This window comes from Lathamus discolor, chromosome Z, assembly GCF_037157495.1.
Source record: "Lathamus discolor isolate bLatDis1 chromosome Z, bLatDis1.hap1, whole genome shotgun sequence".
Classification (NCBI taxonomy): domain Eukaryota; kingdom Metazoa; phylum Chordata; class Aves; order Psittaciformes; family Psittacidae; genus Lathamus; species Lathamus discolor.
The window spans coordinates 67,608,592-67,621,629 of record NC_088909.1 but is presented as its reverse complement, the minus strand read 5'-3'; the positions used below and the strand labels follow the sequence as shown (position 1 = coordinate 67,621,629).

The window sequence follows — 13,038 nt, the reverse complement described above, 5'->3', positions numbered from 1 at the left end:
TAGAAACAACATGTGAAGGTGCCCACTTCAGCATTGATACTTGCTGCCAAACAACTACAGACTGATCTAGGAAACGTCACTCACTGTAAGAGGCTGCAGAGTCTTTACCACAGCGTTTTCAGAAGAGGACATAGATATTCTCAGGATATGCTGCAGCTTGTCTGAGAAGGTTGCATCTTCCACTAGTTCATTAAAGCAACGCAGTATTGCCCTGTAGCACAGTGGCTTTTGTGTAATGACAAATGATAAATGAACAAGTAAACATTTTTCCTTTGCTTTTACTTTTAATGCTTCCTTTAATACAATCTTTAAATGCCTTTTATTGCACAATGCAATTGCACAAGATTTCACTTAAAAAAAAAAAATCTTAAGAAAATATGGCTCATCTGCTGTCTTGCTACAGCGGCCAGACAGCTCAACTTTGCAGTACTGCAATGTGTTTCTTGGTTCAGCTGTCCGACATTTCTCCCCATTTCCACAGTGACTCCAGCAAGCTTCCTCTACTTAGCTGAATGCTTCCTGACTATCTCAAGGTACTCCTTCACATCATCAGGAGATCCCAAGACAACAGGCACTCTTTGGTGGATATCCTCAGGCACTATATCTAGTATTGCTTGATGCCCAGTTGTTGCTATTCCCCCAGCCTTCTCAATAACAAAAGCCATTGGATTGCATTCATAGAGCAGCCTCAGCTAAAAGAGAAAAATAAAAAATGGCAACAGTCAGCCCAGGTAATGCTGAGAACAGTGAAATGTAAAGACATTTGGCATTTGATTTAAAACCAGTCAACACTCCAAGTACTCCAGATTTCATGTAAACTTTAGCTCAGGAATGAAATCGTGTGGATTTTTACTTTAAACAAAATACAGTGAACGCAGTGAATTTGCCCAATTTTGAGTGCTTTCTCCATAGCTTATGTTTGCATTGTGCTCTTTACACAGGGATAAAGCTCATATGTACAACGCAACCTTTAACAAGGCAGCAGACCACGTAGGCCTGTGTGAAAAGAAAAACAGTGGCCCTGAGTGTGCTATTACATTTCTCTAATGAATAACTGCATCTTATCTACAACCTGAAGCAATAATTTACAGACAATTGCAAAACACGTGAAAGGTCTTTGCTGAATAAACAGTCCCCTGGTCAGCCTGCAAGTGTGTGATCCTCCCTGATGGACTGCTGTCCTGGCAGAGGCAGCCAGGCATAGTTCCTCCAGATAAGGCAGTGCTACCAAGTACAAGACACAAGATGGTTTTCTTTTGGGCAGAGCTACTCATAAGGGGCGCGCTACCCTTAGGCTTCTTACATACTAGCTTGTAATAGGAATCTCAGGGTAATGTGCATTGTTTGTAATGTTTCACTTGGTTGTGGCCAGCCCAGTTTGGTTGTAGATGGTATAGAGAAGCCTGTTTGAGCAGCATATCCCCTGATAAATTCTGTAATCTGAAAATGCTTGGGGATAAAGGGACGTCAGTGCAGTCGAAACACGCTAGCAGTAGCCCTGAAGTGGGTCTCTGACAACAGGTTGCTGTCACTTGTGACAGTGTGCAAGGGGTAGCCACACTCACACATCAGAAGTGCAAACTACCAAGCTGTAAAACACATGTTCTGCAGTCAAAATACTGTTCTGTGATACTGAGATATCTAATGTAACATTTTCTATAATTGGGCTTATTCAGGTTTACCTTTCCTTTGGGACTTTTGGAGTTAGCAGGATACAGAAAGATTCCTCCGTACACCAGTGTGCGATGCACATCAGCCACCATAGATCCTATGTACCTCCCACCATATGGTGAACTGCCATCCTACAGAAAGAGATTTAAATAAGTGTAACTTTCAAGCACATCAGGTTAATCTCATCTCCCCGACCATCCACCCACCCTCTTTACTCATCTTAACATCCAACTCATCTGTATTGTTCTTCAAAGTAGTTTTGGAGAAAAATCAAGCTTCCTCCTCATTTTCTAACTGAGAAAATCCGAGAAAATCCAAGCAAAAGGACTGACAGAATATTTCAGGATAGATGAGTGTTAGTGCCTACAACAGAAAATGCATCCCAGCTCTCCATCAGTGCTCTAACCTTTAAAAAACACTGCATTTCTAGTAGATAAAAGATCAAGTGCTAGGAACTGATGCTGGGATGTTTTCTTTGTAGGAGAAAAAAATACCAAGGAGCAAAAGAAGTGACCTTTCCTGTTTCATAGAATCATAGAATCATAGAATCATAGAATAGTTAGGGTTGGAAAGGACCTCAAGATCATCTAGTTCCAACCCCCCTGCCATGGGCAGGGACACCTCACACTAAACCATCCCACACAAGGCTTCATCCAACCTGGCCTTGAACACCGCCAGGGATGGAGCACTCACAATCTCCCTGGGCAACCAATTCCAGTGTCTCATGACCCTAACAGGAAAGAATTTCCTTTCTACACATTCTTCTACACATTTTTGCCATGTTCTACTTTTATTTTTGTTTTTGGAAAGAAAAAGTCAGTAGTCGGCTACTGGTACAATTTCCTTACTATACTCCAGACAGTATATTAATTATTATCTAAATAAGCCACAACTTAAGAGTGGCAAGATGCCAGATGAAAACACCAGTGTTTGTTCTAAGCAAGATCAGGAAGTCGAGAAGGTACACAAACAGTTAACAGTAAACGTTTACACTTCAATGTCCACATAATAATTCCAGTGATGACAGGCATGAGGCATGAAAACAGACATGATTTTTATGGGCACTCCTTAGACCTTCAGGCCTCCTGACACCAGGAAGTTGCCAAACCATGAAGCGGACCCTGAAACTACACTAGATTTTTAAGTGAGAGGCCCCTGCAGGACCCAGCTTGTGTTATCACTCAGCAGTGACTCACTGCTGTCCTCACGCAGTTCTCCACATACGCAGATGCTGCAGCGAGGAAGCAGCAATCTAACACACATGTCAACCAAATTTCTTCGTGACCAGATAATACTTCTCTCTACTTGGCTACCAGATGCCCAGTGTTGTCTCTAGCACCATTACTCGGGCCCCCAGCCGAAAGGAAAGATTTAAAACAAAGAGAAAAAAGGAAAGAAAAAAGAAGGAAAAAAACCCCCAAAAAAACATTCAAAAGAGGTGAAGGGTGAAGAGCAGAACAGAAGGATGGTGAAATATCTGGTCACATCAACTGCTGCTCTAATTATCTAATTGTCAGTCCAACGTGATAAGTTTTAAATGGGTAGGAAACAAAACCAAGCTCTGAACAGTGATTGGTCATAAAGTTGGAAATTATGAGTGTTGCTTGTTGTCAGAAACTTTCTCTGAAACAGGATCCTTTACCTCAGGGTATTTCTTCTTTTTGAGATACTCTGTGACTGCAGGATCAAAGTATTTAGCATAGCCTTCATTGAGACTGTAGATATTTCCCTTCTTTTTGATTTTCACATCCCTATCCACCAAAATGAATTCTCCAATTGCCTAGCAATAAGAAAGAAAACCGATTTGTTCACATTAATTGCTCATTATTTACAAACAAAAGCAAAAAACAAGTGCGTACACAGTTCAGGAAAAATTTACTACTGCTGCCATTATCATTAGTAACTCAGTACCTACAAAAAAGTATTCTAGATCAGAAGCGGGTTTTCATACATGAAACACAGAGCACAAAGTCTTGGGGTCAAGCAAGCTTCTTCACACCACCACTCCCAGCTCTCTATCACTTTTCAGTGCCAAAAAAATACCAGTGCTTGTGTATTTATTGAGCTCTCCACCATCTTGCTGGTACAGCTCTGGGGAGTTTAGAAACTGAGCATCGGCTGAAGCAATGTATAAACATCTTCAAATAGCTGTAGATATTAATAAATTCTAGTTCATTTTAGGTTGGGCTAACTGGATCACTGGAGTCAAGAGAGGCAATCTCTGCAACCAAGGTCTGGTCTGTTTAGTTTTCATTAGATTCCCAAGTTAGTGATAAAAATAAACACAATAACGTGCATGCATGCTCAAAGTTAAATCTGCTACCTAAATATAGACAAAATACCATGCAGCTACTTGAGCTGTAACAAGGGGCACCAAGTAATATTTCCTGCAGCTTGACCACTGCACGTTCTAAACATTTAACACTAGCAGGTAGCACAGCATGACTAACTGGTTAAAAAAAAAACCAGCTCACTACAAGCAAGCTACTTTCCGTTATGACAAACACAGCTTTTATTTTAACTTATGAGGTCAACATGGGCTAGAATATCAAACACACCCACACACTTCACTTACTCTTTTACACATAATGGTGGGATCTGAAAACACAGAAGAAGGTTAAATATTTCTCTTTCTCTGCTTTACTAAGGTCCTAACACTAAGGAAAAGAAAAAGTCTTAAAGGGCATTCTGCCTTGCAGAAAACAGCTCATTTTAAATGTCACATGGGTTGACGCATGCTGTATATTTGCTTCACTGACTTGCCTGTCTTCCCACTGTTGAATCATATAGCACCACTGTAGCGGACAGGCAGAACACAGAAATCTCATGACATTACTGCTGATTTGTTATTTAGCATACTTCTCCACATTAGCTTGAAAATTGCTGCTTTGTTTGATTCGGGGGGAGGGGGGCAAACGGTTCTTACAGACAGTACCTTTTTACACCTAACAAAAAACAGACGACATTCTCACCGGATCCAGCATGAAACAGTTGACACCTCCAGCTGCAGTGGCCAGTACCAGCATTGTGGCACTCCCATAGAGAGCATAACCAGCTGCCACAAGATTACGCCCAGGCTGTAAAGCATCTTTCCCAGAAGGTGCTTCAGGGGACACCTACAATAAGAAGGAGCACAGGCAAATTAACTTAATTTCTGTAATTCGTGCATAACTGGACTCCCTGGGACAAGGACAGTCTTTTACTCCATAACAATGCATGAGGTGGCACAAATGACCATGATCAACAGCTAAGATTCCTACTGGATGCACTACTACAAATTATAAGGAGGAGACAAACACAGTGATCTAGAAATGCTCTTGTATAAGCCTAGTTGGAATGCAGGAAACCGGAAAGAATTAAGGTGATAATATAGAGCTGTGTACCTCCTTGTGGGTGATGATGAACACAGCTCAAAGGAAACCACCAAGGCACAGTTAAAGAGCAAGCAATGAAAATGACTCACGGAGTGCACAGGTGATCAAAAGTACTTGAATTTTTTTTTGTTTTCTTTTGCTTCATACAAAAATGAGGTCAAAAATAGTTATTTTGGAATATATGACAACATACAAAAGATGATTAAAATGGACAGCCAGGTGTGGTTTATCTTACTTTTTCCCCCATCTTCTGGCATGTAGGTCCGGTATTTCAAGCTCCTTCAGACAAGGTTTCTGCCTTTCAAAGTGAATTAGACACTTCAAATGTACATGCCATGTTTCATCTCTGGTTTGTGTTTGAAGCCTGTCCTCAGGCTAGCAGGAATATTAGCACAGAGAACAAGAAAACCTGAAAGCACATTCCCCAGGTAGATGACAAACACATGGTATTTTGTCTCAACACAAATATTCATGAAACCTAAGACCTGATTCATTGTGAGGGATAATTTCTTTAGCTGGATAATTAAGTATCAGCCAGGCGTCCATTACAAATAGGCAACTCATTTTCCAAGACACTAATGCACATCCCTCACAAATGTTCTATACAAGTGTCTGTGAAATAGCAGATCTAACTTAAAGCTGGTCCAAAAAGCCTCCTTCACAAACAAGTTTGGTTAGATTTTAAGTCTTCACAAGAAATTATGTTTCATCAAAAGATGCACAGTAGTAGTTTTTCCTATCCTACATGAAATCATTTTACCTTTTTATAGATGGCAAAGATAGTCCCAATGGAAACAAGACAGTCAATATTTGATGAGCCATCTAGAGGGTCTATGCAGACTATGTATTTACCCTAGAAAACACAAAAGAGGTATCAAATAGATTACTGACATTATTTGCCCACTTCCCCTAAATAAAAATACTGTGGAAGATAAATTGTATCAGAGACTTTCAAAACAATATAAACTAAAAGGCTTTATAGATTATGAAGGAACTGAATTCAAATGTCAGAAATTCTTTGGCCCAGATTCCATCCTTGATTACAACTGCAAGATTTGTGCCACTGCAGAAGATGGGAAATCTTTGAAGTAAGTAATAGGAGATGACATGGGAAAGATTTTCCTACAGAATTATATCTATTATATATTATTAAGTATACATTATATTTATATATATAGAAGATATATTTTTACTTATTAGCTTAGCTTCATCTACTTAATTAATGGTTTTGCATTTTGATAAGTATTCTGTAATATCTAATATCTATTCAGGCTAGAGTTTCTTGTCTCTAGCAAAACGGCTTTAAGGAAAAGAGATAAGAAGATCAGTCTTTTTCATGTAGAGCTAAAAATAAGAGACATTTAAAACGGCTTTAACAGCTTACATTCATAAACCACACATTTCATTTTATCTTAAACATTAAACTTTATCTATGCTCTGCATGCACAGATGGTCAGAAATTACCTTAGCTAATCTTTGGTAAGAAACACAGCTTTTGGAGTTCCCCACCAAAAAACGAATCATCTCTGCCTACTGCTGTATTAAGGATTCCTATAGCTATGGGAAACTACCAGTACAAAGAAAACAGCTCAATCAACTGTAGATTTTAAATAGCTTGTTTTCCCTTTATTTTATCCACAGTCATTTTGATAATCATGTGTAACAACAGTTATTTATATATTTGCTTACATATATAACAGTTATATATATATTTCCTTTTCATTCGATTTCATCCTGCATGCCGGAATGCCAGGAACTTACTTAAGTCCACCAATTCTCTACTCTGAAGTTGCTCACATGTAATTTAGAAAAGCATTAACAGTGAGCCTCCCTCAGTGAGGATATGAAATCATGTTTGTTCTGATCTAAAGCAATCTTTGTTCATCCAATGCCTATAAAATAATTTTTCAAGATTCCTCAGCAGGGAGAAAAAGAGAGAACTGCTTCAGCAAAGCAAATATTATTATACTTTATAAAACATGTTTTAGTCAGGGTTGTTGTGCTACTTTTTTACTCAGATTTTTACTTTTTTACACCAAAATATTAGCTAGGAAAAAAGGAGCTATGACTCAACAAGTACATGTGAATATAAATAAATTTAAAATATTTCTGCTTTATTGTTGCTGGATCGTTCATGGTCTTCAAGGAGAATTTTCATGAATTAAAAACTCGAGATTTGGTCTGCATTGAACAGGTACCCAGTGTCCTAGTGACAAAGCCACTTCAGAAAAGGGCTTGTTGGGGTCAGAACATATCTCTTGCTTATCCCAGAGATCAGATGGGATAGGCAAGAGATAACTTTCCTCCACAATTAGGAAAACGTGAGAAAAAAGAAGGTGGGGAGGAACAACAGAATAAAATAAAAGTAAGAATCAGTCTCCAGGGCAGAATTAACAGAAAGAACAAATGCTGAATGACACTTTCCCTGCCCAGCCCACCCCTTTCATTTGCCAGTATAAAAAAGTACAGGTTTTCTGAAATTTTTAGGTCAGTTTCAGTTTCTCAAACCTGAAGCAATACACCTGTAAAAGCTGATTTGAAGCCAAGCAGCGAAAATTTTTAAAGCTACTAACCTGTTTCTCAGTTTCCACTATCACAGCATCCTTGTTTTCTTCCGACACAATAACGCATGTACTGAAGGATGACTTGAGCATGTTAATCACCAGGTCATTAGAAAGGATGTCCAACTTCTTCACTTGATCTCCTGTCACATTGGTAGACCCAGCAATCCCATAGCTGGAGCAATGACAAGAGAGAGCATTTCATGAGAACGGGGCACTACATCTTCCAAAGCACCCTGTTTATGGCAATCTTATGCTTGTAAAACGTCTTGAAAAACAAACACCACTTTTGGATGATCTCTCAGTTCTCTAAGCCTGTTTTTTATTTACTGTCCCATGGATCCTTGCCAAGACCTAGTAACATTAGCTGTGGCGGCAAATCCAGAGACACTGAACATGAGGAACACAAAACAAGGAATCACCTTTCATACTCCATAAACTAAAGGCAAACATAGCCACGTCAGGCTGTGAAAGCTGACTTACCATACCTGTGTTATTTAATGAGGAATTACATTTAAGACCTAAATACTGCCCCTGAATCCTAAATTCCAATATTATAGCTGTATACCCTAAAAGATAAGACTTCTTTAGAAAACTTACACTTAAAAAGTAACAATGAATCTGACAACATAGTTACGGTATAACTTCTCTATGTAATTCGCTCCTACTTAGCAATATGATGAAACACAGATGCTCACAGATAAATCAACATTTTTAGGGTTCGATGTTTTCAGTTTTGACTTCAAGTAGTAAAACTTTCCTTGGGAATAAAACTGAGAAAAGAAAATACAGAACACAAATCAAACCCTGAGAACTAATCTGCATCAAACCATTTCGCATCAGGAAGTACCATGAGACCTTGCGATAGGAGATTTTGAAAGCACGCAAAACAGAGAGAGATGGGAAGCTTAACTCTTAGAGCAGAAAAACAATAGCCAGCTCTGCTCACATTCAGATGACTCTTACATACTTCTGCTGCAATTCGTTGATTAGCCTGAATACCGGTATTGTAGGTCTTTTTGTAATAACCCTGAACACTCTACTTCAGGCATGTACTTCATTCCTTCAGTTTTATGCACAAGAAAAAGACCTGGCATAATGCTCTGTTTTTTTTCCTCTCTTTCCTACAGTAGCTTGAACACTTTTCTGCAAGCATAAAAGTGCTGTTAGGAAACAATGTACTTCGAACACCATGCTTGTGAGCGGAGGCACAAGTTCTAATCTCAGAGCGAAACCTACACATGGTCAGCAGCTACAGCTCTCCCACTACATCTGTTGGGGACTTGTGGGAAGATACGGCAGGGTGCCCCGCAGAGAGCCGGTAACTGGGAGGGGGCTGTGGCAACTCCCCTTTGGGTGGATGACTACTGTTCCTGACCAGTGCTCTTTCTAAAGGCCTTAGACATCCAAAGCTCCATAGAGACACTCAAGTTACTATGATGCAGTACGAAAAAAAGCACACTGAATTTGATTAAACGTCTCACAGCATAAACCAGCACTTTCATATTAAGCTACTGACTACAGTGAGCAGTGTGTCAGACATATTTTGACACCCAAAAGCACCCAATCTGCTGAAAGTTTGCATGAAGGTCTATCAGCAGCAGACATGTGTCAAAGAATGCAAGCCTCATCTTATTAAAAAGTCATAGGATCCATTTCACTTGAGAAAATCAAGATTCCAAGATACTAAAGGAGTTGCTTACAGCTCTGTGTAAGGGGTGGGTGGTCGTCACCCCACTGACACGCCTTTCGGGTGACACCCTCCATCCCCACCACCCCGGAGGCATCAGGATCCCTTGGATCCGCGGGGGTGCGGGAAGGTGCAGGATGACGCCGCCGGCTCTCCAACCCCCAGCATCCCGGGACTCACAGGTTGGCGATGCCTGCTTTGCGGACGGCGGTGGAGATGGCTTTGATGGCCGTGCACAGGGAGTTGAGGAGCTGCGTGAACTCCCCGGTGCCTTTCGCCCGCCTGCCTTCCTCCATCACGAAGCGGGTCATGGTGATGACATTGGTGTCGAAGGCGGAGCGGTCCGTCATGGTGGCGGCGCGGGGGCAGTGCGGCAGCAGCGGCCGCCGCCACTGCCACTAGCCCCCGAGGGGCGGAGCCGGGCCCAGGGCGGGGCTGAGGCGGGGCCGGGCGGAGAGAGCCCGGGACGGGGGGGGGACCGCTCCGGGCTGGAGGTAACCTGGGGTAGGGATGGGGATGGGGATGGGGATGAGGATGGGGATGGGGATGAGGATGCAGATGCAGCTGGGCATGAGGATGGGAGTGAGGATGAGAGGAGCCCTACTCTACCTTTCTCCCAGAAAAACCGTGGCAGGGGAACCTCGCAAGCATCGTTTTGGTTTGGTTTGGTTTGTTGCTTTGTTTTTTTTTTTACCAAAGCATGTCTAATTCCCATGCACTGTGGGGGAACAGATGCTGGAGGCACAAGTATGTGAATAGCACAGAAAGCAAATCGAGATATAGGTCCTGGCAGCTAGGAGTGTTTGCATTGCTTGCGCTTAAATGCTCATGTTCCTGAAAGCGTGCCCAAAACTTTAGGAGTCCTCTTCATTTCACTGCTTGATTGCAAAACTCTGAGTGTGACATTTGGGTTATGGTGAACTGCACACAACCTACAGAGCAAGGTTAATGTCTTCTGCCTCACAGGAATGCTCTTATCCTGACCCAGCGGTACAGAAAAAACACACATTTAGTAACCTATTACGTCAAGTATTAACTTCTTCTGTTTAAAGAGATCATGCTAACCCCACACGCACCAATATATCCAACACCACAAAAAAGCTGCAAAGAAACAGCTACTGGCAGCAGAACCCAACGAGTTTTGTAACAAAATCTCTAAACTTGTTGAATAAAAAGATACAGATCAGCTTGCACTCCAAAAGCTAGAAATTAATGCACCTCATAGAAATACTGCTGCAAAACACACCAATGTACATAGACAATCAGGAATCTCACTGCTTTTGACTTCAGCCTTCTGATGATTGTGCAGCAAAACCAAGCGATACATTTTGCGGTTAGTATTTGATCAGAAAAATCCAGGCACCAGTAAGTGAAGCAAATTCACCCAACACCTGACCCTAGATACACTTTTTCACATAATAATTTGACAAACACAAATACGGATACGAGTGATTTACTCTGTACCTTTGTTATACTACCCGGCATTTTATGTTTGCATTATCTAAGGAAATAAATCCAAGAAATTGTGACTACTTTTCAGCAGAATACATCCATGAGTTGGATAAGCAGGCTCAAATCGAAAATTCAAACCGCATACTGAAATCATTCCAGGTGATGTCAAATGCAGGGCAAAAATAATGTAAAATGTGCACCTCTTTGCCTATATATGTTCTTTTCTTTATGCAAAACACATTGATCATCTGTACCTTAAGGGTACACAACGCTTTACAAACACCTATAGCAGCTACTTCAGTTTTAACAGTTGAGAACAATTAATCGGAAAGACTCAAGAAAATTTTGGATCAGTGCATTTTAAATTGGTAGAAGCAAGCAGACTACAACAGCCTGGGAATATATGAGTTATGGTAACAAATTCCAGAGGTGCCTGTCTGGGACAATTTACCTTAATTGTGAAAACCCCAATAAATGCATCAGTAATCTCCAGAACAGCTGTAGTTCAGTGTAAAATAGCCACAAGTAGTCACAGCCTAAGGTTTTGGCATCCATGCCTGAGAATAGCTTACCTCTCACACCTTACTCACAGGGCTGTGCCTACCCTCCTCAAGTTCTAAGCTGAATTCCTTGCCCCGTGGGAGTTGGTGAGGTAAGTGGGAAAAGACTTTTACTTTGTTCTTACCACAGAAGCCAGGTAGAAACAAGCAAACTGTGAAATGAAATAGCAATCATTTGAAGGGATTATAGTTCCACATTGGTATATCCAGATGTGCATTTTCCACTGTGGGGAAGCAATGTAATTATTTTTAGCATATATAGTATGTTCATAATCTTCTGCAGTCAAGACAACTCAACGTATTATAGCTTAACTCATTTTCACACCCCTGGCAATATGTGCAAACTTTGGTCATTTCTAGGATACCACTATAGTATAGAAAACTGAGATTAAATAATTAATGGTTGAGGGTAGACATAAAGCTTAATGCCGTACGTTGCCTGATACTTACCCAGCTTTTCAGGCAGACTTTGCAATCTGAAGCATGTTCCCTTCTGTCACAACTGGTTATCTAGCTAAGCTCTCTAGGTAAGTCTGTACTAACCACAGCCTGCAGTATAGGTCTCATGAGATTATTCTGATCCATTCTCAAACATGCATTTGTTAAGCGAAAAGGTCTTAACAAATATATATAGCTCATAGTATGACAGCAGCTTAACCAGTGTTGGACTATGAGCTTCATTTTTTTCCTCTTTTTCAGTATTTTCACATGTTTTTGGACAGGACAGAAAAACGTCAGGAGCAAAGTGAGGAAGGAGATAACACAATGTAAAAAGACATTTGGAATACGGATGAAAAATTTTAACCTGCTAAAATGCATATGCAGCCCTGCAGCAACCATGCTATGTGGGAACTATAAAATCAGCGTAAGATTAAAAGTAGGTTCTTTGTGTCGTGAACCTATCCCTTTAGAAATCAGTAGTTAAACATTTATTGAAAACGAATTTGTGGCACTTCAGAAGAAAGGTCAGTGTTGGTTGATTAAACATTGCTGAAACAGCTCACAAAACAGTCTTGTTTGCGAACACATGATGTTCAACTAGACATGGTTCACAGCTGGTTTAGAACCATAAGCATACAAACCCACTTAACTTCTTTGAAACAAACTTTTATCTTCAAATTTCTCTTCAATTATTTTTGAAAATAAGACAGATGCTGATGAGAAATCCCCAGGTATTTTATCATGAATGTTGCCTCTTGTAGGTTCAAATCACTTCCAAAAAGACAATGGGAGTGAAAACCCTTCACAAAGGCCCTTTTTTTCTTGAAGTAAGAGTGTCCATGTGCAGATGCTCTCTACCTTGCAATGCTGCGATGCTTAGGGCTGGAGTAGAACGAAGAGGATGACTGAGGCTGGTCCTGGATGCCGCAGGAGATGGATCAGGAGGAACTGCAGTAGCATAATGCAGAGCTCCAGGAAGGGAAGAATACCACATGGGAAATTACCAGGTGGATTTCTAGCCAGACAATCAATCTTTTGTCTTCCTTGCTTCAGAAAGCGCTTTGTTTCACCAACAGTAATTTCCTTTGCTGAGACAGCATCCCAGAATATTTGTTTATGACTGTGATTGATAGCAAAGCACCTCACATTTCAGGACACAGGTGAAAGATACCAAAAGTAATAAATTTATATTTAAACATATGCAATTATGAGTACAAATTGGCTAAAAAAAAAAAAATTCTTAGTACAGTAGCTGTAAAATAAGAGTCATTAGATATTATGCATTAAAT

At 40.5% G+C, this 13,038-nt stretch overlaps 1 protein-coding gene across 1 annotated transcript; it reads right to left on the bottom strand.

The window, feature by feature from the left end:
• Window positions 1-262: 262 nt before the first annotated feature.
• On the bottom strand, window positions 263-9,681 carry LOC136005378 (fructose-1,6-bisphosphatase 1-like). The gene is made up of 7 exons (XM_065662794.1): window positions 9,477-9,681; window positions 7,619-7,781; window positions 5,806-5,898; window positions 4,644-4,787; window positions 3,314-3,451; window positions 1,683-1,802; window positions 263-692 (listed from the first exon to the last, which is right to left on the bottom strand). Exons 1-7 carry the CDS (start codon window positions 9,644-9,646, stop codon window positions 501-503), a joined length of 1,020 nt encoding a protein of 339 aa, XP_065518866.1. The 5' UTR covers window positions 9,647-9,681; the 3' UTR covers window positions 263-500.
• Between the last annotated feature and the right edge of the window lie 3,357 nt (window positions 9,682-13,038).

Bases quoted from the DNA above. Each gene is read 5' to 3' on its own strand.
- LOC136005378 (XM_065662794.1), bottom strand. From the start codon at position 9,646: ATGACGGACCGCTCCGCCTTCGACACCAATGTCATCACCATGACCCGC. The intron at 7,782-9,476 runs GTGAGTCCCGGG...TCATTGCTCCAG, and splicing joins AAAGCAGGCATCGCCAACCT to CTATGGGATTGCTGGGTCTA. The intron at 5,899-7,618 runs GTTAGTAGCTTT...TGTGTTTTCTAG, and splicing joins TAGTGGAAACTGAGAAACAG to GGTAAATACATAGTCTGCAT.